This window comes from Malaclemys terrapin, chromosome 6 (genome assembly GCF_027887155.1).
Source record: "Malaclemys terrapin pileata isolate rMalTer1 chromosome 6, rMalTer1.hap1, whole genome shotgun sequence".
NCBI lineage: Eukaryota > Metazoa > Chordata > Testudines > Emydidae > Malaclemys > Malaclemys terrapin.
The window spans coordinates 39,522,891-39,547,846 of record NC_071510.1 but is presented as its reverse complement, the minus strand read 5'-3'; the positions used below and the strand labels follow the sequence as shown (position 1 = coordinate 39,547,846).

General features: G+C 42.1%; 1 protein-coding gene across 2 annotated transcripts in view; it reads right to left on the bottom strand.

Moving 5' to 3' along the window:
* The window catches only part of APBA1 (amyloid beta precursor protein binding family A member 1), a 143,043-nt gene that overhangs the window by 49,139 nt on the left and 68,948 nt on the right, over nucleotides 1-24,956 (bottom strand). For both annotated transcript variants that reach the window (XM_054032861.1, XM_054032862.1), the window contains exon 2: nucleotides 2,984-4,191. In XM_054032861.1, the coding sequence (XP_053888836.1) occupies nucleotides 2,984-4,138 (1,155 nt within the window). In that variant the 5' untranslated portion in view covers nucleotides 4,139-4,191. The remainder of the gene's footprint in view (nucleotides 1-2,983; nucleotides 4,192-24,956) is intronic.

Here is a 24,956-nt window from a genome sequence, read left to right as displayed (position 1 = left end):
GGGAACTTTGGGATAGAATGGGTCTGTAGATGTCCACAGCCAGCACACAGGCCTCTGCACAGATGGCTCTGGCATCCCACCAATCTAAACGCATCTCTGGGGATCTACCAGGACTGAGGCAGTACCCACAGCTCACCCTCACCCCTCTGATATATACATGTGAGAGTCTTCATGAGAGAATGCGTGTGGAGATTTCCCCCTTTACAGTCTCCTGCCACGGGTTTTACTGCAGAAGGGGACATGATCTGCTCCTACGAGATGAGGCATTCTGAGCAAGAAACCTAACTCTGCTGCTCCACAGTTTTCTCCTTGAAGTGTCTCAGTTACTTGGTGTCACAGATGCAGTGACTGTGCAGGTTCAAGAAGAAAAATAAAGAGTAGAACAGGAGGCATTGATAGAGCTCTGTCTAGCAATCAGATATGGCTGTACATTCTGAAGAAAACGTAAGGGCTTCTGCTAATAGAAGCAAGAAAGATACTGAAATTGCCAAACACACAAGCATTGACACGAGGGAAATCCTAATGCATGTCTTTTGAGGTCCAAAAACAAAGGTTGGTGGAAACCAAAAGATGTGCTGTTCTAACTACCTGATTTGCACCTGAAAATTCAAGGCCTGTGGCTGCACTAGAAGTTGGATATCCAGAAGTGCAGATCGATTTGTGTGTGTGTGTGAAAATTTAGCTCATTGTACTTAAATTTAATGGAGCCAAATTCTGGGCCCACGTGCTGTGAAAGAACACTGAAGTTAATGGGATTGCATAGGGTGTATATCAGCATACAGTTTGGCTCACTCCATCTTAAGTGGAAATTTGGGTATTTTATTCATTTTTTTATTCACTGCTTATAAGTATACATTTTAAGTTTCAAACAAAAAATCTTTTTCCTCCTCTCTACATCACATGATCATAACAGCTAGTTATTGTAGAGTGGCTAACAAGAGCTGGACTGCTGGCATTTTTATTCTATTTTTCATCCATAATGTTAAGCATTGTTTTGGGAAAAATACATATGAATGAATGGAATTTGCTACCAGATTTAACCCTGAGTATCCTGAGGACAAGCACACACATCCATAAGTGGTCCTTCCCTCAAGCGTCTTCTCTATCCCCCTACTAGCTGCTTATCCTTTCCATTACCCCAGATAATTTCCATCCCTCTTCCCAACTGCTGGCTAGTTGAACCCCACTCCAAGCACCCCAATGTGAGCCAGCGTCTTATCCCTACTGCTGAACCCTTCTACTTTATCCTCTACAAAGCATCCAATCTCAACACCATCAACCAAATGCTCAATACTGCAGGGTGGCATTTACTTTCCCTTGCCAAAAAAAAAAAAAAAGAAAAGGCAAAAGCAAAATCTGCTACATTTAATACAGTCACCTGCAGATCATTCTGTTGTCTCTGTGGCTTTATCACCTCTCAGAGAACTGCTTGCTAAGTGACGCAAGTCTATTATTCTAATCCTAAGGTTTGGTCACTATTTGGTTAAGAGCACAAAATGATTGCAAACATTTTCCAAGAAAGAGTAATTTTGGAAATGAAAGCTGATTACTAAAGGAGCTGCGAGGGAAAATAGATCATTTGTGGGACACACCTGAAAAGAATAGAACATAATAAGGGCCTGATTTGCTGGAGTGCTGACCTTGGTAAGAGTTGTGAGATTTTCAGTACTTCTGAAAATCAGTCTAAGTAAAATAAAACCACCTCTATTAATCAAATCCCCTCTTAGCTGAAAACCACAGCTACAGATGAAATTGAGTTATATCTTTGAAATGCATCAGTTATATTGAAAAGCCCCTAATTTTTCCAAGCAGACATCAAGAAAGCATTCTATAGGAATTAAAAAGAATTCTCTCTCTCTCTCTCTCTCTCTCTCTCACACACACACACACACACACACACACACACACACACACTTTTAGGCCACATTCATCCCTGGGATAAAACTTAGCTGACATTAACTGAATTACTTCAGGGATGACTTTGGCCCACTGATTTTATCTACTGGCCCCCTCCATTTCAGGCATCATTTTAATATGATTAAAAGTTGCTTCCAAAACTATTAAAACAAGAGGAAGAAATACAGAAAAACCATATATTTAACATTGACAACTTAACTGTACATGGCAATGAGTATAGGCTGAGCAGTTCTGGACTGATTCTGATGCAAGTTGGGTATGTTGCCTAAAGATAAAGTAGTTCAAACCCTGTAATACAGTGTTTCTCAAAGCCGGTCCGCCGCTTGTTCAGGGGAACAAGCGGCATGGGCCGAGGGATGTGCTGGCCGCCCTTCCCGCAGCCCCCATTGGCCTGGAGCGGTGAACCGCGGCGAGTGGGAGCTGCGATTGGCTGAACCTGCAGACGTGGCAGGTAAACAAACCAGCCCGGGTTGCCAGGGGCTCGGCGCCCAACTTTGAGAAGCATTGCTGTAACAGACTGTACACTTGAAGAAATAACCTTTAACATCTAGTTCATACATGAGAGTGATTCAATTTTACAATTAAACTAATAGTGTTGTAAATTTGCACTTTCTTGTAGCTGGCAAGCCCATAACTGATGGGAGCCTGCAGAACCTGATAGATAGATAAACTGAACGGTAGCCATTCTACCCAACTAGTTAGTCAACGAATGTTGGAAAAATGTAATATCACTTGTTTCTGCAAGAGAGCAATCAAACCTTTTGTGGCAAATTCATCACTGGTGTAACTACTGACGTCGGTGGCATTTCACGAAGGGTTCACATGGCCCATCGATAATACATAGGTCCACTACTCATGCATCCTTTAGAACATAGAATTAAAATGGGTAAAGCTTTAAATATTTAACAGGAACAGAATGAGCCATACAAGCACAGTGTACCTTACCATGAGTGTGAGAGAGTGCATGTGTGTGTGCGTGTACACGAGAGAGAGACAGACATATGTATGTTATGTATTCCTCGTTCCGTTACTTGTAGCAAGTAAGCTAATAGCTTCATATACTTACATCTCCATCTAGTGGCCTCTGATCATCACAATCCCTGGTTGGGCTGATGTCCTGTCTCATCACCCAGATGGGTTCTTTTGGTTCATCTGGGGTGTAAGGAGATCGAATGGTCCTTGTCTTCACTTCCTCAATAGCCTCTTTAATATCTTTAATAGCCAGAGATATTGCATCCCTTTTTTCCTTGCTGTATCTCTGCACTGACTCTCCTGAGTTGACTGTGGGCCTGGAGCCAGCTGGGAGCTGACCATTGCTCTCGAGAGTCCCACTACCGGAAGTATGGTCACATTCTAAGTTCTGCTCTGCTTCTGGCATATCTTCAGCAGCCTTGTCCAGGCTCTGAGAACTCATGCTCTGTTTGACCTCAGCCACAATTTGATCAATATCTTCCTCTTGTTCATAACTATCCATCCTTGGATAGGGAGCAAATTCTGCCTCCTTCTCAGGGCTGTCAGACTCTCCATCGGACCGTTCATCATAATGGTGAAGGCGGGCACCAAGAGCTTCCTTGCGATAGTTGTCAGCTTCCTCCCTCTCCTGCTCATAGAGTCGTAGTCCCTCCCTGACATCCAGGTCAGGTGTCTCTCCTATCTCCTCGTACACATGCTCCTGCAGTCCATAGTCAGCGTAGGGCTCAGCATACTGTTCGTCCTCCCCTCGGTGGAAGAGCCCGTGAGTGTAGACATACCCCGAGTAGGCGGCATTCATGGCTTCCTCGTGTTCAATGGAGTGAAAGTGTAAGTGGTTAGGTAGAGTTCGGGTCTGAATGGCCTCAGCATGCTCTGCCTCGGCATTTTCTGTGTACTCTTCAGACTCAGGTCTATACTGCACTGCGTAGGCGCTCTCATCCTCATTTTCCTGAACTCTGTCTGTGTCATAGCCATCCTCTGCTGTGGCTATGACATCCCCTTCAGCAGTATCAGTGTGATTGTGGAAGCCACTCTCTGTACTGGCTGACCGGGCCAGCATCCCCTCCTCCTCCGGCCCAGACTGTCCTTCTTGGCTGCCATTGGCATGTCTCGGGTAATGAGCGGCATACTGCTGCTGCTCCTCCTCCACCTCAGAGTGCTCCAAGTCAGCCTCCACTGACTCGTTCACCTCTCCATTTGCTGGCTCGTCATTCACCTTCCCCTCAGGTGGTCCCTCCAAATGGTTCATGGCCAGGTCTGGAATGTAGGCCACTTATTCTATTGACATTTTGTCTACGGAGGCTGGAAAGAAAAAAGAAAAGAAAGTTGATTATTAAGTACCATGGTGATTATAAAGTCATGTGATTTGATTTGTTTGTGGCAACAAAAGGCATCTCTTCTTCCCCTGCAGACACATACATGGCCTTCTTGGCTCCAGAGTCAGTGGATGGTAATCATGCAGAGGATCTACACCAGCATCATTCACCTGAACTGTGGTTCATGACCCCAGGAAAACTGTAGAATTTACATTTTTATAGATATATTGTATGGGAAAGAATTTAATCGCAGATACACCACTGTAACATTTTATTAATTCTAATTATTGCAATGGAGTTACATTGGTGCAAGTCTGCAGTAGCTGAAACCAAAATCTGATCTTTCAAATGCAAAAATGGGACGTTTTCTGTTTTTATTACATATTGCACCTAAGCACAGATCTATCGTCTGTGTTCTGTTAGACAAACAAATTCTATCATTGTTCAAAGAGAGAAAGCGTGCACTCACAGCTTAGCACACTGGCAATCAGCATGGTTGCCAGCTCTCCCAATATTGTGTCACAATTTTATGTGGGTTTTTAGATTTTTTTTTTAAAAGGCTGCTCATGGTCCTGTAGCTTTCTTGTCAACTTTTGCCCATATTCCAAATGGCTGCCATCTCCCACTGCTTCCAACAGGAGAGAAACAAGGCTGTCTTCAGTGAAGATTGCTGGCCCCTATTCTTAATACATGATGTGAGTGACAGCGAGGGGACAGGGAAATACTGTAAGTGTGTAGAATGTGGTGATCTGGATGACGACGGGATAGCAGGAGTGATATGGCAATGTGAAAGGCAGAAGAGAAAGAGAGGATGAACAGGGAAATGTGGGGAGGAGAAGGACAGTGGAGAACAGCGAGAAGGCACAGAGGGAGAAACAAAATATGATCGGGAGCAAAGAGGGAAAATATGAGGGGGCAGAAGAATGAAAAGGGAGGAAAAATGTGAGGGCATTTGAATCTAAGGGGCAGATGGATGAAAGACGAGATTGAAGTAGAACGTGTGCAGGGGAAGAGGGCAGGAGGGTAAGAAAGAGCATCAGGGGAGAGAGAGGCATGAGAATGATAGGGGAAGAGGATGAGGAGAAAAAGAATGACCATTCCCCAACCCAGAGTTTAGAAAAGTTGCTTGTGATGGTGTGAGCCAAGGCTCAGTAGCCCTGAGGGTCACTTACGGTTCATGTCATGTTCCTAAAGCTCATGCTCCAGAGCTTCAGCCAATGGCCTTCAGGGGTCAAGAATAGATTTCTGCCCTCCCCCACCCGCAATGTATTCTGGGGTTTTTTTGGTCTACTTCCTCTGAAGCATCCGAGATGGCCTTGGCTGGAGATGGGACATTGGATGGAGTGGGCCAGTGCTTTGAGGTGGAACCGAGCATTTTCTCTCTCAGGTGCTGGCTGGCTGGTTCTTGCTCACATGCTCATGGTCTAACCCAGGGGTCAGCAACGTTCAGCACACGGCTCGCCAGGGTAAGCACCCTGGTGGCCCGGGCCAGTTTTATTTACCTGCTGACGCGGCAGGTTCGGCCGATCGCAGCCCCCACTGGCCGCGGTTCGCCGTCCCGGGCCAATGGGGGCGGCGAGAAGCTGCGCCCAGCACAACGCTCATCCGCGCAGCTTCTCGCCGCCCCCATTGGCCCGGGACGGCGAACCGCGGCCAGTGGGGGCTGCGATCGGCCGAACCTGCCGCATCAGCAGGTAAATAAAATCGGCTCGGCCCGCCAGGGTGCTTACCCTGGCGAGCCACATGCCGAACGTTGCCAACCCCTGCTCTAACCGATCATCATATGTGAGGTTGGAAACCAATTTTCCCCATGTCAGATTGACAGTGACCTTGGGTTTGGTTTTTTGTGTGTGCCTTTTTCTTCTGCATGGCATGTGGGTCACTTGCCGATGTTAACCTCACTTAATCAATTCCCTCTCATTGCAGGGGTCTTGAGCACTGGTGCACCTCAGTCCCTCCTATTCTCTCCCTATGGTACAGAACAGTCTTGTCTCCTGTGGGCTGTAATAGTTCGGTCTAATTTTGGTTATTGGGTTTAGTGTGCAGGTGCTTGGTGGTGGTGGCCTGTGATATACAGGAGATCTGATCTGGTGGTCCCTTCTGGCCTTAAACTCTATGACACGATGAAAGGGGAAGTGGGGTCCCCGTCCTGGTTGAGAGTTAAGGGGCTTAAAACTCAGAAGGCAGAGCAAAAGACAAAGCAACATTTTTCAATATGATTCATGATTTTTAAGCATTTTGTAGCTGGCAATATTTCACCAGATGCTGGCCCCTGCCGCGACCAGTCCGGCAGCATAAACGAGTCACAAAGCTGGCTTAGTTAGCTCTCAAGGGGAACAGAGTAGGGCCAATACTAAGTGCTTTGGAAAGCACCACCCTGAATCTGTAGATTTCAAAGTGCTTTAACAAATGTGAGTAAACACAAATGGCTCCATTTTACAGATGGGGAAACAGAGATGCAGAGAAGTTAAGCGACTTGTTCAATGTCACACAGAAAGTTAGTGGAATTAGGACCCTTTTTCATCTACTCCTGTTTCAAGTGGAGTAGATCAAAGCTCACTAGGAAACTTTTAGTGTGCAGCAGAAGGATCTAGATGGACAGTTAGTGCATGGCAGACTAACGCAAGGTAGACTTAATCCCAGTTTGCTGCACGCTAACTGTTCGTCTACACAGGCCCTCAGATAATATCTAATAACTGACTTCCATTTTAAATGCACACAGTCCAAAACAATTTCAACATTCTGGAGTACAGCAGACAGAATCACTGACAGGTGCAGCTGTAAGAAACAGCAATTATTTTAAAAATACAAAATATCACTTGAAATGTTATAGGCCATTTTGAGGCCTCAAAATTTTGCTTTTGTGAAATTGAGGTTTCTGAAGTGAAGCTTGTGAAACTGTTTTGATATGAAAATGGATCTTCAAAATAAAATTTCATATGTTGACATTTTGTAAGCTTTCCATTTCACTCAAACCTATGATTGTTTTTGACTAAAAGTGAATTTTCACTCAAAAACAGTCCCATTTTCACTGAAAAACTCATAAAATTCCTGTGGTATGTATTGGTTTTGTTTGTTTTGCTAAATTATCTCTGTTTTCCCCAATTAAAAAGAAATATGGAAACCACAAATGTAAAGCTTTTTAAAATTTCATCGTGACTATTCCACAGGGTCTTATTGACAAAAACACTAGCTTGGGAGTAAAATTTTCAAAAGCAAGTAAGTTACTTCAGAGCTTAAGCCCCACTGGCTTTCAATGTGACTTAGGCTTCTAAGACACTTAGGCACTTTTGAAAAATGTTACCCTGGGTCCTTAGCTCAGAACTTTATTCAAGCTAACACAGAAAAGTCACATTTGGTGGCTAAAGGGCACAGTGAATAATCAGATGTCTGGTGCCAGCAACAAGTTTCTCCCCACGCTGATACAAGCCTTTCTGATTGTTCTCATCAGGTTCCCACAAGAAAAAAACTTCATCTCCAAACACCCACTTTAAGAGAAATGCCACAGTGTTTCAGGACGGGAGAGAAGAGAAGCAACAGAGGTCCCACGGCCCTGGAAATAAAGACATGCTACACTTCTGAAAAATGCAGCATTCTCACATTAATTACCCAGAGGAGCAGCTGTGCTCTAATAATCAGGCGCATATGGGAAAGTGCTTTCTAAGCACTCCTAGCTCTGCACTCAAACTCTGATGGATGGATTTGTCTCCATAACAGAGAAATCAGAGTTTGATTGCTGGTGCAACTGGTTTCTCACTGAAGGGTAAGTATGTTCTCAACTGTAAAATGAAAAAATTAACAAATAAATCTCTATACATTTTTAAAGCATTTGGATGTTTCATAGAGAAATTGTGATAAAACTCCAGTTTAGCTCTCTACTATTTTATATCAAAGACTTGTTGTTGTTGTTTTTTAAACATTGATACATTTAACACTAAAGGGTGTGCTGTCATCTCAATGCAAGATAATGTCAGTCAACATGCTAATGAGAGCAACACATGCACTGAGGAAAGAAGAGAACTCCAAATGTCCAGGTAAAAATAATCTTTCAGTGCCTGCATTTTTAATCCTTTCTTCCATCACACACACAAACAAGTGGCACAGAAGCATTTTGCTCTATACTAAACATGGCTTTCCTTAAATTCAGCATTACTTTTGTGAGAGCTCTCAGTTTCATATTTAAAACAGCCCTTTTTCGCTCGTTTGACACTATACTGAATCTGCTCATACATCCTCCCTCTCATGAGGACAGTTACTGATTAAATGGAATCAAGAATTTATTCACCCGCTCCCATGTGCTCCCCCCACAGTGAATGATGAAAAACTACCTGGGTTCAGTGCATTGAGATTTTGCATATTAATAAGCTTGTTTCCATCACAGATATTCACATGCTTGTATTATTAAATGTTTTCATTTATAGCACAGAAAACGTAATCGCTCAATGGACCTATTTCTTAATGTGTCTTACGGGAGAAGTGGTTTAGTGCACTAGCCTGGCTGAGTTTGTAGGTAAATAGGATTTTGGTATTTCTAAGATTAGCCCCTTTTAGTGCATATTTATCCATAACCACAAATCACACTATCCCAGGAAGGACCCAGCACTGGAAGAGCAGGGATGTCAGAACTCAGGAGCAAGGTAAATTCGCACAGATGCCCAGGGAATTTTGCAAAGCCGCTGCCTGCTTTCTGCTAGGCTCCAGCAGTGTTATCAGTCCTTCACTTTCATAAACAACAAAATTAATCAACTTCCACAAAAGACAGATATTTTGAAAAAAGGATCAGTTCCTTCAACAAGACAGTTTTACATTCTATTATGCCTTTTTAGCGCAATGGACGTTTTACTTATATAATTTGCTTTTAAAACAAAACAAAAACAACCACCTGTTTATTTTTTAACCAGGAATGTAACTATTTAAAAGTATGTCAGTGTGTTTTATTACCTCTGGAGAACACAAAATATTTCTTTACCAGGCCTATTCCTTCAATGGGCTTTTTTCTTCTTCTTTCCTTTCCTTTTTTAAAAGGGGTTCCCTTGTATTTATCACCAAAATTAAGGTAATTCACTGGCTGAGAATTTTATAGTATCTGCAATGATTCCTTTGATGGAATTCTAATGAGTTTTTCCTCTACTGTTGGGCAACCTCTCTCTCTCAACTGACTACCTATTTGGGAAACCTGATTGCTTTCTCCTTCTCTGTGACAAGTCAATAAGGCTAGGTCCACACTACCTGCCTGATTCAGCGGGTAGAGATCAATCTTCTGGGATCGATTTATCGCGTCTCATCTGGACGCAATAAATCGATCCCAGAAGCTCTCCCCCATCGACTGCGGAACTCCTGCTCGCCGAGAGGAGGAAGCGCTGTCGACGGGGGAGCTTGCCTGCGCCGCGTGGACCCGCAGTAAGTAAACTTAGTTCGATCTAGGAAACGTCTACTTCAGCTACGCTATTCTCGTAGCTGAAGTTGCGTTTCCTAGATCGATCCCCCGCCCCAGTGTGGACCAAGCCTAAGACGATAAAAGGGATTACTTCCCAAGGATATCCAAGTAAGCCCATGGAAATACCCCATTCACCGAGTGTCAAAAACCTAGCAACCTAGAAATGCAACCACCATAATAATAATTCCATTTTAAAAACTTAGTTTGAGAATATTGAGGCTGCACAGTTATGCACCTAAAGGTCAGAAAACTATAAAGTCAAGTAAAGGTTGCACATGCAAAATTAAAGTTGCTGTGCAATGTAAAGTCTTCCGCAAGAGCTGGTGAGAGCCTGGAAAATGTTAAATCCAGAACATACATTTCTCTACATTGTGGAAAACCTAAGGCAGGGCACAAAGTTTTCTGTGCTAACCAGTCTTCTGCCTCAATGGCTCCCACCCCAAATCCTCTAGCTTCCCTCAGTTCCTGGGGCTCAATCTCCTCTTCTAGTTTTTTCATCAGCTTCTCTTCTGGATCTGAGTAGAAGTAGAGATTAAACCATTCCCTCCCCACTGATGAGTAGGAAAACTTTACTGGGTCACTGTCATCAATTGCTGTAGAATGTAAGTTTCAATTGGAAAAAAAAAAAATGTTTCTGTGGACTTTGGCACAATGAAAAATAAATGGGGAACAACAGGAAAAGGAGAAAGGGGCAGGGACTTGCACTGAAAACAAGGCAGGTGGAGATGTACCAAGATCAGTTATAGGGAAGTAAAGAAGAAAAAGTAGAGTGGAATCAGGAAAGGGAAGAAAAGGTGAAAAAAAAGCAAAAGACGTCGTAAGTTAGATTTTAAATATGTATTAAATAGAAAGTTGATTGACTGTTATAATTAAATGCATTAACACAAAAGTAATACAGAACTGTTTTATGCCTTAAAAATTGCAGAGGGCTTGCTAGCACATGTACATTTAACCCTGACTATCAGGTTTAGACCATAGGCTAGTAGGTAAATTATTCAAGTCCTGTGCAGGAACTCTCTTTTCCAAAGGCTGAGACAGTGAAATCCTGGCCCTTTTGAAGTTTTGCCACTGACATCAATAGGGTCAGGATTTCACATAGAGGTTAAGGGTATGTCTACACTACCCGCCGGATCAGCGGGCAGCGATCGGTCCAACAGGGATCAATTTATCGCATCTAATCAGTTATTCACATAGCTGAAGTTGCGTAACTTAGATCGATCCCCCCTCCCAGTGTAGACCAGGGCTTAGTGATTCCTTGACTCAGACTACATGCACCACAGACTTCCTTAGCTGTGAACTTTACAAGCATAGGAAGACCCCACTCAAAATGTACTATGCACACATGGAGAGTGATTTTCACTAGTCATAACTGAAATCAAAACCAGTTTTCATCAGAGCACTTAAACGTGGTACTTCTCAGTGAACGCTGTTTTCCTGCCAAATTTCAGTTTTTATCCTCAGTAATTTGGGGATGCAAAGCTATTTATAAGATTATGGAGAAAGTGCATTTTCTTACACATCCAGCCCACTCAAAAACAGATGACCCATTTTTGCTCAAAACTTTCTGAGAAAAGTCATCTTTGGGCAAAGACCAAGCACTGAAAATTTCAGTTTCAGCAGTGAAAATTTCATTAAATTATAATGAAAATAGGCAGGAACCAATTACGTAACCTTAACAACAGAGGTTATTCCCACTATTATCTGTGTATGCATGCATGCGTGTGTATAAAATATGTACTTGCTATCACTATTATTCCTTCATGAATCCTAAAACAAATAAATAAACCACCTGTAATTTTTTTAAATCCATAAACCTATACATTACTTTTCCTGACACATTTACCAATTATAAGACGGTACATGTGTTTCAAAAATGGCTCTGCCCTCCTCCTACTGGACTCTGCAGTCATAATGTTAATCCTGACTGGCCTCAATCATTGCACACTTTCCATTGAAACTGATGGGTGTTCTGTCACCTACTGAGAGCTGTATAATGTTCCATATTTGTGACAGCATTATTGTGAAAATAGGACTTGATGACTAGTACATGATCAACATTTTGTAGGTGAAATCTTGGCCCTGCTGAAACTAATGGCAAAGCTCTCATTAACTTCAATGGGACCAGGTTTTCACTTCATGCCTTAACTCCACAGGGAGGACACACACCCCTAGACACACTCCTGAATACATAAAAAGGTAACACACACACACACACACCTCTGAATACACAAAAAAGGAGACAAAATTTGGCAGTGGAATATTCAAAAGATATATGGATGAATGATCCTTCAAATAGCAAGCCATTTGAATGAATCCATACAGGCCTAAATTGGTACATGCCAGACTGAAAAGCATAGCAAAATTTGGCAGTTCCCACAGGAAGGTAAGATGGCATCTGGGCCTAGTTAATGACTGGTAATTTCCACATAGATAATATGGTACACACTGTATTAATAGCTACGGAGATCAATATGCAATGACAAGAAAGTGAATTGTAACGGCAGCATTGAATTGGGAGTGAATTGAACTATTTGTAACATACATGTAAATGTTTCAGACACAAACTGCACTTAAAATTCCATTTTCCCACTCATTATAAGTCTATTTTGGCTGTAACCAGGAAATAAAATTCCATGGTGGGAGAGGTTACTTCCACGGATAAGATTTAGCAGCCGAGTCCCTAGAGAACGTGTCACACGCTAACCCTTAATTAAAGGGAATTTAAATTGAATTCCAGGATTCAAATTTAAAAATGACTGCTTAGACCTACTCCTAAAGTCTTGTTTTGTTTGTTATAATGCTCATTCAAATGAAAACTGCATAAGTCACACATTCCCTGCTCTGTAGTTCAGAAATGCCAGGATTACATCTGCGGTGGATAATGCAGTTCCTGTGTTTCATCATGTTTGTACCAACTAGCATTTTTCACAATTGGTTTTTTAAGTTTTACACATTTGCTCGTACTTCAGCCTCCATGCTGATCTGTTTGACAATCCAGACTCACCCTTGTTGTTACAGTTCAAAAGTATGCTCATAAATGCATCTACTGCAGTTGATAATCTGCTGAAATTATTTAGAGAAAGTTTAAAAATGCTGGTTTGTTTGAGCAATTTCTCTGTACCTTTGTAAAGTGCAAGCAAAACATCATGAGATAGAAAGAGAAGATATATTAAAATCACAGCCATTTTCAAATGTAACAGCTTATTAGAAAGATAGACTCTTCAATGCCTATACAGTTCAACCCTAGCTCCTTTTAATATGAATTAGAGCAGGTGAATGGAACCAGATTGGCAACTCCAAATTCACAAGGCAGTGTATCAACTTTTAGATATTTAATCATTTTGCAAAACTGCTGTAAGCCTGTGCCCAAAAAGAGGCAGCTAAATAAAATGCCCAAAACAGCTGATGCTGGTACAAGTTTGCCAGGTCTGAGTAGCTGATTAAACCATATGCCACGCCTGTGTTTTATCAGCAGTAAGGTTGCAAGTGAGAGTCAACATCAGAGACAGAAGCTACATTTTCTATCTTTGCTGTTCTTTTTTTCTCCCTTTTTGTTTGTGAGTGTCTTGTTTTGTCTTTTTAGGAAACGGGACTGGAATTCAACAACACCAGCTCCAGAACATCTCAAATAACTCCTCTTCTCCCCCCCCCCCCAAATTGACAGTAGTTACCAACTTTAATACCATCGAAGACATTGTCAGAGAAGGGATTTTCTTCCTTCTAAAAACTCTCTCCTGATAAATGGAAAGGGAACAAGGGATGTTGTTAAAATGAAAGCCTTAATCTGAGCAATAACTATGTTAATGTTATAAAGAAAATAGTATGAAGTTGAATGTAATTGGGGTGATCAGTAATAGTTTTGTTCTGTACTTTAAAACAGAGGAAATATAAGACAATAAGAGGAGAGTGAGGGGATTTCAAGGTTGGAGGAGATTGGAGAAAATAGAGAGGGGAAGGGGAAGAGCCTTTAAGAGTTTTGTGTAAACCCGCCCCATAAGTCAAATGATCAGATGGCAATCCATCCCTAACAGAGAGGCTCAAGGTCCCATTGGTGGAGAATGTACTTCGTTTGGATTGCAAGAGAAGAGGTCCAAGTGCTTATGGGGAGAGTACAGAGGTTTCGGGTTCAGCAGAGCACAGGCCTTTGGGGATTGTTTTACATGTTATGTTGGTAATTCATTTGTGGATTTAGAGTAAGGGGAATGCAGAAGAGAGGAAGGAAATGTGGAGAAAAGGGGAGATTAATACAAGAATTACATATAAAAGTTTACAAACAGAAACCAAGCCATATTCAGGCACACAATAGCAAATGAAACATAATTAGAAACAAGAGAGCCACTGGCAACACAAGGGTTCATGCCATCAAACAGCTAAAGAATCTCAATCATTTCAGATTTTTTTTCCCAATAAGCTAAATAATTACTTTCAACGTCTCTTCCTTTTAAAGTAACATCTTTGAATGTCAAAGGGCTAAATGCCATTAAAAGGAAAAAAGCCCTGGTAGATCTTAAAAACAACCTCTCTCAAATGATTTCTACTTCAAGAAACTCATTTTCAGGAGGGGCAAATTAGGGTCACAAAAGGTAACAGGTTTCAACGGACATTATTTGCTTCAGCTAAAACGAAAAAAAAATAGTGGGCATAATATTTGCTAAACACGTATCTTTTGACAATAAACATAAATTTAAGGCTAAGGAGAGACGATTTATATTGCTGAACGGCACAATTGCTGAGTTATTAACAACAGTTGGCTCAGTTCATGCTCCCAACCAAACAAACACAAAACACTTTAACGACTTCTTTACAGCACTGCAATGCTTTGGGGAAGGGGAAATTATACTTAGAGAAGACTTCAGTTGCACACCGTACTCCTTACTGGGACAGATAAAAAAGACCTGGGGGATAGGGAAGCAGGTGCAGCATTGACTTCTCTGTGCCAACAATTCAACCTCTCAGATTGCTGGCGAGAACTACACCCTGAGGAAAGAGATTAAACATTGTAGTCACACCCTCATCAGTTATATACGATAATAGATTTAAAGCTGATCTCTAAATCCTTAATGAAGCAGACAGGATCTGCAGAAACTGGCGCTATTACAATGTCAGATCACGCACGAGTTGAAGTAATATTCAATAGCTAGGTTGGGTCCCAAAGATTTCTTTACTGGAAAATGAAAAAATGGTTACTAACCTCCCGTAACTGTTGTTTCTTCAAGATGTTTTGCTCATGTCCATTCCATGTTAGGTGTGTGTGCTTGCCGGAAGTTTTCTCCTCGGTGGTATCTGTAGAGGACTGGCTCTGGCATCCTCTGGAGTGGCCTGCACATGTGGACGTCACCCTCCCCCCCCCCCCATTCCTTCTTGCCAGAACTCTGACAGAGAGAAAGGAGGGCTGGTCATGAAATAGACCTGAGCAACAATCTTGAAGAACAGTTACGGAAGGTAAGTAACCACTTTTCTTCTTCGAATGCTTGTTCATGTCAATCCTATGTTAGGTGACTCCCAAGCACCATCTCTGGAGGCAGGTAGGAGTTCACGGATGTGTTGATTGCAACATAGCTCTGCCAAAACCAGCATCATCTCTGGCCTGCTCGGTAATGGCGTAGTGGGTCGTGAAGCTGTGCACCAACGATCACATTGCAGCCCTGCAGATATCCTAGATAGGGACTCATGCCAGGAGGCTGCTGACAACGCCTGAGCTCTAGCTGAATGGGCCGTCACTATCGGTGGATTTACAACCTGTGCCCACTCGTAGCAAGTACGGATGCTGGTAGTAATCCAAGATGAAAGCCTCTGAGAGCCCGTCTGACATCCAAGGTGTGCAAACACCTCTCCTCGTTGGACACTTGAGGCTTTGGGCAGAACACCATGAAGAAAATGTCCTGGTTAACATGGAAAGGCGACACCACCTTTGCCAGAAAGACAGGGTGGAGACACAACTGAACCTTGTCCTTGTAGAACACCGTGTACGGGGGTTCCGATGTGAGGACTAGATATTCGCCTTGCTGCAGTGATAGCCACAAGAAAAGCAACCTTCCACAACAGATATGAAAGAGAACAAGAGGCCAGAGGTTCAAAGGGAGGGCAAGTGAGCCTAGAGAGAACTAGGTTAAGGTCCCATTGGGGCACCAGATTCCAGACCAGTGGAGAAAGCCTTTCAAGGCTCTTAAGAAACCTGATCATCATTTCATGTGCAAATACCGATCTGCCCTGGATGCGGGGATTGAAGACAGAGACGAGCGCCAGTGCACCCAGATCGAGAAGGGTAGGCCCTGATGTTTCAAGTGAAGCAGGTAGTCCAGAATGGACTGCAGAGAAGACTGAGTAGGGGAGATCCTACACTCCAATGCCCAGCAGGAGAAGTGCTTCCACTTTGCCAGGGAAGTCACTCTAGTGGAACGTTTTCTATGCTCCAACAGAACACACTTGACTTGACCAGAGCAGGCCTGCTCCTCCTTCAGGTTCAGCCATGCAGCATCCACGCTATGAGATGGAGAGAGGTGAGGTTCCCGTGATCCTGAGAGAGTAAATCTGAGCCGTTGGGAGGCATCCATGGAGGCGCTGCTGCCAAGTCCATGAGCATGCCGAACCAATGCTGGCAAGGCCATGCAGGGGCGATCATGATGACATTGGCTTTGTCCCTTTTGATTTTTAGGAGGGTCGGCGGGAAGGTGTATATCAGGTCGCCTGCCCAAGACAGGAGAAAAGCATTGGAGAGTGATCCGCTGTCGAGCCCTTGGAGGGAGCAGAACCAATGGCACTTCTTGGTCTGTCTGGTGGCAAACAGGTCCACTTGGGGAGTTCCCCATCTCTGGAAGATCATTCTGGCGACCTCCGAGTGGAGGGACCACTTGCAGGGAGAACCTGCTGAGGCGATCCGCCAGCTTGTTTTGGACACCAGGGAGATGTAGAGCCTCGATGTGTATGGCTTCCCGACAAAGGGCTGAGGATAGTGCTCCTCCTTACCTGTTGACATACAATATACAGGCCATATTGTCTGTCCCACCTGATGGGATAGTTGCAGGAGGAACATTTCGCAAGCCAAATGGATGGCCCCGAGCTCCCTGACATTGATGTGGAACAGGGTGGATTTGATTTAAATCAAATTGATTTAAATCACTAATCAGGAAGGCTCAATTTAATCGTGGATTTCTACATAAAAGTGCATTCTTGTTGGTTGTTGTAAACTTAATACACATTCTTCACAACTCAGAGATAGATGTAGGTTTCATTTTTAGAAGGTACACACTATACACTTTCAAAGTGATTTATTTTGAAAACTTTTCAGATTAGTTTTACAGCTATATCAAAAAATGAATGATTGTTTGGTTATTTCATTTACCAAATGTAATTGAAGCACAAATTTATGAAGGCATTGGGAGGTCAACTATCTCAAATTCAACAGGTTAATTATTAATATTTGGAGGATTTTCTTGCCCATGCTGTATTAGGAGGAGAACATCACCAGACAGACATTTAAATTGGCTTCTACAGCTAACTCAGTCGTATTCATTTTCCTGTTTGTTCATAATCTGGAAAAGAAAAACAAGCTTTCCTGCTTTTTTCAGGTCCCAAAAGATTTCTCAGTTTGGAATGAATTAGTCCAAAGGAAGAAAATATTCTTTCTGCACTGGCAGAAGAAACTACTGCTCTTAAAAGTGAGATTATCACTTCAACAGTCTCTGAATCCAAGTGCTTAAGTGACTTCCACCAGTTCACAGGTGTGACTTTAAAATATCATCAGCAAACATATATTTCTTGAATGGTTCACCCTTAGCTCTGAAGTTTATTATAGTTGACATTATGGAGGGATGATTACTGGATGTCCAACTCCTCTTCTTCAGCAGTTAAGATTTGACCCCGGTACCCAGTATTGAGAATATTTGCAAGAAAATGAGCTAGAGATAGTGCTTGTCCTGTTAATTTTTTTAATGCTTGTAATGTAACTTTTAATACTTGTAATGTAACATATTTCTCTTTTTAAGATCTCACTCACTTCCTTCCAAATTTCAACAGTGTCAGCAATAAAATAGCTATTTCCCTGTATTTTGTTCAAGGCTACAGAAAAAGGCTCCAGGATACTCAGCATGTGTTCAACATTTCTCTTACACCCAATGTTGAGAACTTTGGCTGTGACAGCGCCATCTATCTTTTCACAATTTTGTTCGCAAACTGTCATCAGATTAGGTCAGTTCTTGATATAGTTCTCAAAACAGTCTACTACTGAGTTCCATCGCACGTCTTGTGGGAGAGTTAGCTTGGTTCCTCCCACTTTTTTCAGAGCAGCTGCTGCAAAGTGGTTGTTATGGAAGTATTTTGCAATTTCAACAACATTAGCCTTTATTTCTGGAACACTGAAGGCTGTGGCTACGAGGTGCATCAAATGAGCACCGCAACCCTATGTTATTAGCTTAGGACTCACTTCACTCTCTTCTAAATTTCTTCTCATCTTGGATACATTTGCAGCATTGTCTGTGACCAAGCTGCATACTAAACATTTGAAATTTTTTTCATCGTTTGTTATAGCTTTTACTGCTACTTCTTGTAAGTATTCTGTGTGTGCATTTCTTGATGTATCAATTGTTTCCGTAAGGAAGACATTCCCTTCTTCTGTTGTCACACAAGCACATACAACAGGATCATTGTGGACATTGCAACACCCATCAAGACTCAGGTTAACAATTTTACCCTCTAGAAAGGAGAGTTTGTTGCATAAACAAACCAGACAATTTTTTCATCAATTACCTCTTTTTCTATTCTGCTGGTTCTTATCACAAACTTATCTATGGTTGTTTCTGGATGATGGAGATTTTTTTTTCTTTTTGCTACAGTGATATACTGTGGCTATGTGACATACATGATTTGACTGAAACACAATCATTGGCAGATAACTCTGAAACTATAGAAAATGATGGTGAACTTGAGGTGGATAGTCTTCAGAATCCTGTATGTTGAGGATGGATTCTCCTAAACAAAATAAGTCAATGCAGTTATTTAATTATTATTACCATATTGCTCATTTAGTATTACTCATTGCATTCACTGACGCTCAATACTACTTTAAAAGTGAAATTGTAAAAGGATGATCTGCCTATTTCAGCTATTTATTTATCATCACAACTGCATCTAAAATGATAGTACCATAGAGTAACAACTATATTTTTTGCTCAAACATGAGAATTCAAGAAGAGTCCAGAAGGAAGACAGGCAGTCCTTAAGAAAGAAGTATGTAATAAAAAAGTTTACCAACCTGAAGATCCGGCATCTTCAGACATGTTCCTTTCATCATCTTCAACACTGCTTCCTCCTGAGAAGGAACACTTCTCATGATGTTGTTTCATTCGGGCGACCAGGCCTTGCATTTCTTTGTTGCACTGTTTGCATTTTGAGTCTCTTTTACGGCCTGCTGCCATTATAGGTTTTCCCTTCTAGTGAGAGAATGGTACGGTAGATCTCAAATCAATGAAGGCTACACTCAGAAAGAGTGGAATATGCTGCTCAAACAGTTTCACTTTTGTTTCTACTGCATGTCCCTCCCTTCTCACATTTATCTCCGGACTTCTTCTCCTTGTCCAGATCTCTTCCACCCCCAACAATCTTCTATTCATTGAACTTTTTGAAACTTTGCACTTTTAGAGAGAGGTAAGGGATTGACTCTATGTACACAAATTTGCAGAGGGACAATAGCGTTGAGGTCTGTTATTTCTCACCTCTATATATTATTTATTTTAAAACATTTTGCTGTTAACAAGCATGTTATCTCTGGAGACACAAATCTATAGTTTGAGAACTGCAAAACTAAGCATCTCTGATGGTATCTTCTAGACTGAGCACTGAGTCCCATTGGGTAGATAGAAAGATTAACCTAAATAATCTATACAGAAGCCTGTGGAACCCCATAAGATTTGGTCTCTAATCCATAAACTATTGGAACTCATTCACAAAACTTTTCTTAAACATTACATGAATATATTGGCTCATACTATCGAATTAGAATTTATAATCCCTATTCCATGATGAGATATCTTTGAGCTATAATGTATCTTAATTAAAACTATGTTTAGATAGAATTTTAAAAAGATTTTATCAAAAAATCTGATTTAAATTAAAAAAAATGTTTTTTTTTTTTGTTTGTTTGTTTTTTAAATCACTGATTTTTATCCACCCTGATGTGCAGTGCCAACTCTTCCCGGGACCACAACTCCCCAGTATTTAGTGTTGCGAGGTGGGCTCCCTGGCCCAGGTCAAATGCGTCTGACACTAGCACTATCATGGGTTTCGAGGTTGCAAAGGTTATTCCTTCAGACATGTTTACTGGGTTGGACTGCAATTCCAGAGCAGGAATTACTTGTCCAGGTGGTGTCCGGCTGGGGTGTAGACTGATGCCAGCCATATCTGGAGGGGTCTGAGATGTAGTTGTGTGTGTCAATCTACATAAGTGCACGCTGCCATGTGCCCTATCAGTCTGAGGCTGTGGTGATAGGGTGGCTGGTGAGTTGGGCGAGGAGACCAGACATTGCCTTGAAACTGGGTTCTGGGAGGAAGGCTCTGGCTCGGGTAGACTCCAGAACTGCCCCGATTAACTCTATTCTTTGCACTTGGACCAATGTGGATTTCTGTTTGTTTATCAAGAGACCCAGTGCTCACCATGTGGCTTGTCCCAACTGGACGCTGCGATGGACTTGTACCTGGGAATGAACCTGGATGAGCCAATCGTCGAGGTACACGTAGATTTGAACGCCCCAGTGCCCTGAGGTAGGCTGCGACCACTGCCATGCATTTCGTGAATACCCTTGGTGCTAAAGCCAGGCCGAACAGAAGCACCGTGAACTCAGAGTGGGTTTGCCTCACTACAAACCGCAGGAACCTTCTGTGCCCTTGGAAAATGGCAATATGGAAATATGCATCCTTCAAGTTGAGGGCGGCATACCAGGATCCAGGGAGGGGATAATAGAGGCCAGGGAGACCGTGCGGAACTTCAACTCCTTGAGATATTTGTTGAGGCCTCGCAGGTCCAATATGGGTCTCAGACCCCCGTTGGCCTTCAGAATGAGAAAATACTAAGAATACAACCCTTTTCCTCTTAGGTGTAAGGGGACTTCCTCTACGGCTCCAACTCACAGGAGGGCTTGCACCTCTTGGGTAAGAAGTTGCTCATGAGAAGGGTCCCTGAAGAGTTACAGGGAATGGGGGGGCGGGTAGAAATAAATTGTAGGGTATACCTCACTGCCACAGTGCTGAGGACCCACCGGTCTGATGTTATAGCATCCCAAGTGGGGAGGAAAGAAAAAAGGCAGTTTGAAAACGAGGAGTGCAGGATCCTGGCTGCAGACGGGGAGGTCGCCCTTGGGCGCACCCTCAGAACACCCACTTGTTATGAGGCGGGTAGCAGGAGGAGCCCGAGTGGGAAGAAGGAGCTGGTTGTTGGCCTTGACTGTGCTTATAGCCCTAGCCCTTCCTATGGTAGGGCTCCGGTCGGGCCTGATAGCTTGGTCTTTGAAGTTGCTGCGGTCTGAACCTCTTTCTAGCGGGGGCCGGTGTATAGAGACCAGGGAACATAGAGTAGCCCTAGCGTCCTTAAGACCATGTAATTTCATGTCTGTTTGTTCTGCAAACAGGGCTAAGCCATGGAAAGGGAGGTCCTGGATTAATTGCTGAGCCTCTGTTGATAGCCCGGAAGACAAGCCTGGCTGGGCTCCGGATATGTATGGTCTTGCACAGGCCTATGCTGCTCTCCAGACTTTGCTTTTTAGCAGGTACAGGTACAGCCTTGGGACGCTGGTGCCTGAAGTGCATTTCAAACCGATGCCGCTGTGCTCAGAGCAGAGTCCCATCTCGGTGGCTCGGAGACTGGTGCAAGGGCCAACTCCATGAGGAGCACGCTTAGTCTTATAATCAGCTCCTTTTTAGTTCTTGGCTTCAAGCTCTTGCAGATGTGACACTTATTGCTAATGTGGGTCTGCCCCAGACCCTTCAAGCAGCTTTGATGAACGATAGGAAGAACCAGTGGGTAAGAGCACTTACCGAAGCAAGGAGATGTTCCAGCACCGTCACTGGCAGTTTGAAGGAACGGAGGGGGGGCGCCTCTTATCCTGGTGCATATGCGCACCACTCCAGAGGCGCCAGAGCCGGTCCCCTCCGGATACTACTGAGGGGAAAACTTCCAGCACCGGTGCATGTGGTGAACACACACACCTAACATGAAATGGACATGAATAAGCACTCGCAGAAGAACCGCTTGCTTCTCCAAGACAAAGACCAGGTGGGTTGCAGCAATTAAGAAGGACATTGTTCAATACTTACAGTTCAATGATACAGACAATACAAAAAGAGAACTTCTCTAGAAGGAAGGGAAAGCAGTATTTGGGGGATGAGCAGAGCCTCTCAACTGAAAAAAGAAAGAGCTTAAAAATAAATAGAACTAGAACAGGAGACAACAATACAGGTTTCGAAAAAATATCGACAATTAACTAATATTAGAGAGGAAGTTGAATATTTTGATAACAGGTGCCACCGAAAAAGCCCTTGCGTGTAACAAAGCAGAAGTTTTAGTAAAAAGGAACTGAAAGTGATAAGCTACTGGCTTGAAAGCTTAAAGAGATTCAAGAGCTATGTACTATTCCACCAATTAAAAACAATCAGCAAAAGATACATGCCCTAACGAAGTATGTACTACGTTTGCTGCTTATTACAAAAATTAACCTCTACCTCAGATACTGCAGGCTCTGAAAGTATTCAAAAATATTTGGAAGGAGCAGATTGGCCAAAGATAAGCAAAACTGATAAAGAAACTTTAGATAAAGAAATAACAGAAGAAGAAATCCTAAAGGCAATAGGAGGTATAAAAGTGGTAAAACTCCAGCATCTAATGGCTTTTCAACTGAATTTTACAATGTATTTAAGGAGGTATTAGTGAGTTCCTTGAGAGGTTCCTTCAACGCTATCTAGTAGGGGAGGAACTTCCATAACCTATGAAAGAAACTACTATTATTGTTCTCCCTAAAGATGGAAAAAAACTTACATTATGCAGTTCCTATAGACCCATATCTCTGTTGACAAGATTTTAGCAAAAATACTAGCTAGCTGATTACAGTCTACACTCTCAGCTTATATAAATTCAGATCAAACTGGATTCATTAAGGATATTGTCTGACATTTGTCTATTCAGAGAGTAATTGGAATCATTCACATAAAAAAAAATCAATTTTTCTTGTTATCAATAGACGCAGAAAAAACCTTTGATAGAACAGAGCATAGCTTTCGGTTTGTAGTCCTGTCCCATATGGACTTTGGCCCCATTCCTTATATGGATAACCGCTCTTCACACCAGCCCAAAAGCAGCTGTACAAGTTAGCGTGGTTAAACCTCCCCTGTCTGAATTACACAGGCTGGGATGTCCATTGTCTCCTTTACTTTTTGCACTGGTCATACAGCCTTTTGCATAGAGGAAGAATGGATTCATCACAGGAATAAAACTTTCAGGAACACATCAGAAAATAGCATTATATGCAGATGACATATTATTATTTTTTTCTAAACCAGATATTTCCCTAAAATTAATTTGTAAAGAAATCCAGGACTTTGGGAAAGCATCTGGATTTGCACTAAATTATCCCAAATCTGAAATGTCACTCCTCCAGAAAACATTTGGATACAAATGAGTAACAAATTCTATAGCGATACCTGGGAATTCAAATCTCAAACAGTCTAGAAGAGTTCTATGATTTAAGTGTCAAACCACTACTTCAGCAAATGAAAAAAAAGATGTGGCGTGCTAGGGGAAGCAAGCAATATTTGGTTAGGAAGAATAGCCACAGTCAAAACAAATATTCTGCCAATCTTATTTTTCTTGTTTCAAAATCTTTCTGTGATTATCCCAGATAAAATCCTGGAAGGAATACAGGAGATGTGGATAGAATTTATAATGAATTAAAAAAAAAGACCAAGAAAGTGAGAGCAGATACTTTGTACAGACCCATTAAACAGCGTGGATTACCCGTTCCAAATATTCTATGGTACTATCAAGCCAGCCAGCTCAAAGCAGTAGTGGATTGGGGGATATAACCCAGCCCAACACTGGGTCTTTATTGAACAAGAAAATTGCTGCAGTGTAAACACTGCTAGATTACTGTGGATTAATAATAAAAATCATGCCCTCCAGAAATTTACGCACATCCTTTAGCAAAGACTACTTTATGCATCTGGGATAGACCTAGAGATAAGGTCAGTTCTTTTCCCTCACCAATAACACCCATTGCAAACAATCCAGATCTTAACCCAAATCACAAACCAGAGAGCTTCAAAGATTGGGAGAGCAATGGAATACACATGGTTGGCCAGCAATTCAGCAAAGAAGCTTTTCTGGAGATCAAAACTAACTTTAACTGGCCCACTTCTCTCTTAGTACCAGTACTTTCAAGTCAGACACTATGTTTCTCAACTTTCTAGCAAACTTGTTTTATATAGAAAGCTAACCTTAACAGAAGCAGTGGCATCTGGCCAAATAGAAAACAAAACAATTATAATTAATTTATATCAATCTTTGCAGATAGCGTCCATAAATGACATGCCAGGAAAAAGATGTGGATAAACAAATTACCCCAGAAGAATGGGGTTTGATCTGGAAAAAAAAGAGGACCAGACAACCTCACAATAAAAGAAAATTTCTTTAACACAATGTTTCAATAGTACCTCACATCAGTCAGGCTAAATAATAAATGTTGGAGAATTTGTGGTAAAAGAGGAGATTTTATGCCTACATGGCGGACATGTTCAGTTATTAGAGAGTACTGAGATGCAATCCGTAACCAAATATCACAAACTGTTGGATATTTATTACCAAATGATTTTTTGGTAATCCTCCTGGGGCTTCCTAGTAGAAATGGTTACAGGAAAGGAAGAATTAATCTCTCATCTGCTAGTAGCCTGTCATTGGAAAAATGCAGACTTTTTAATGGTGACCACTGTATGCAAAGGATAGTGTCTCCATATAATAATAATGAAATACAACCACCACATACATTCATATTGGTTAAAACTAATTCCTTCACCCCCATGCCTCTCCACAAAAACAATATGCTGGAGAACACTGAGCTCTAAGCTATTCTAAAAGAAACTTTCCAGTTTCATTTAGGTGACATTAATGGTGGTGAAAGGTGTTTTAATGAAAGCCCTGGACAGCGAAGTCCTGTTTCTACAGGAAAAGTGCAAGCCACAGCTATATAGTTTTCTTCATACTGACCCAACCGAGTACATCAACCCTGATCTGGAATGATAGTAAGAACTGTCTCCTATCTCCATTCAGTCTCTGATTT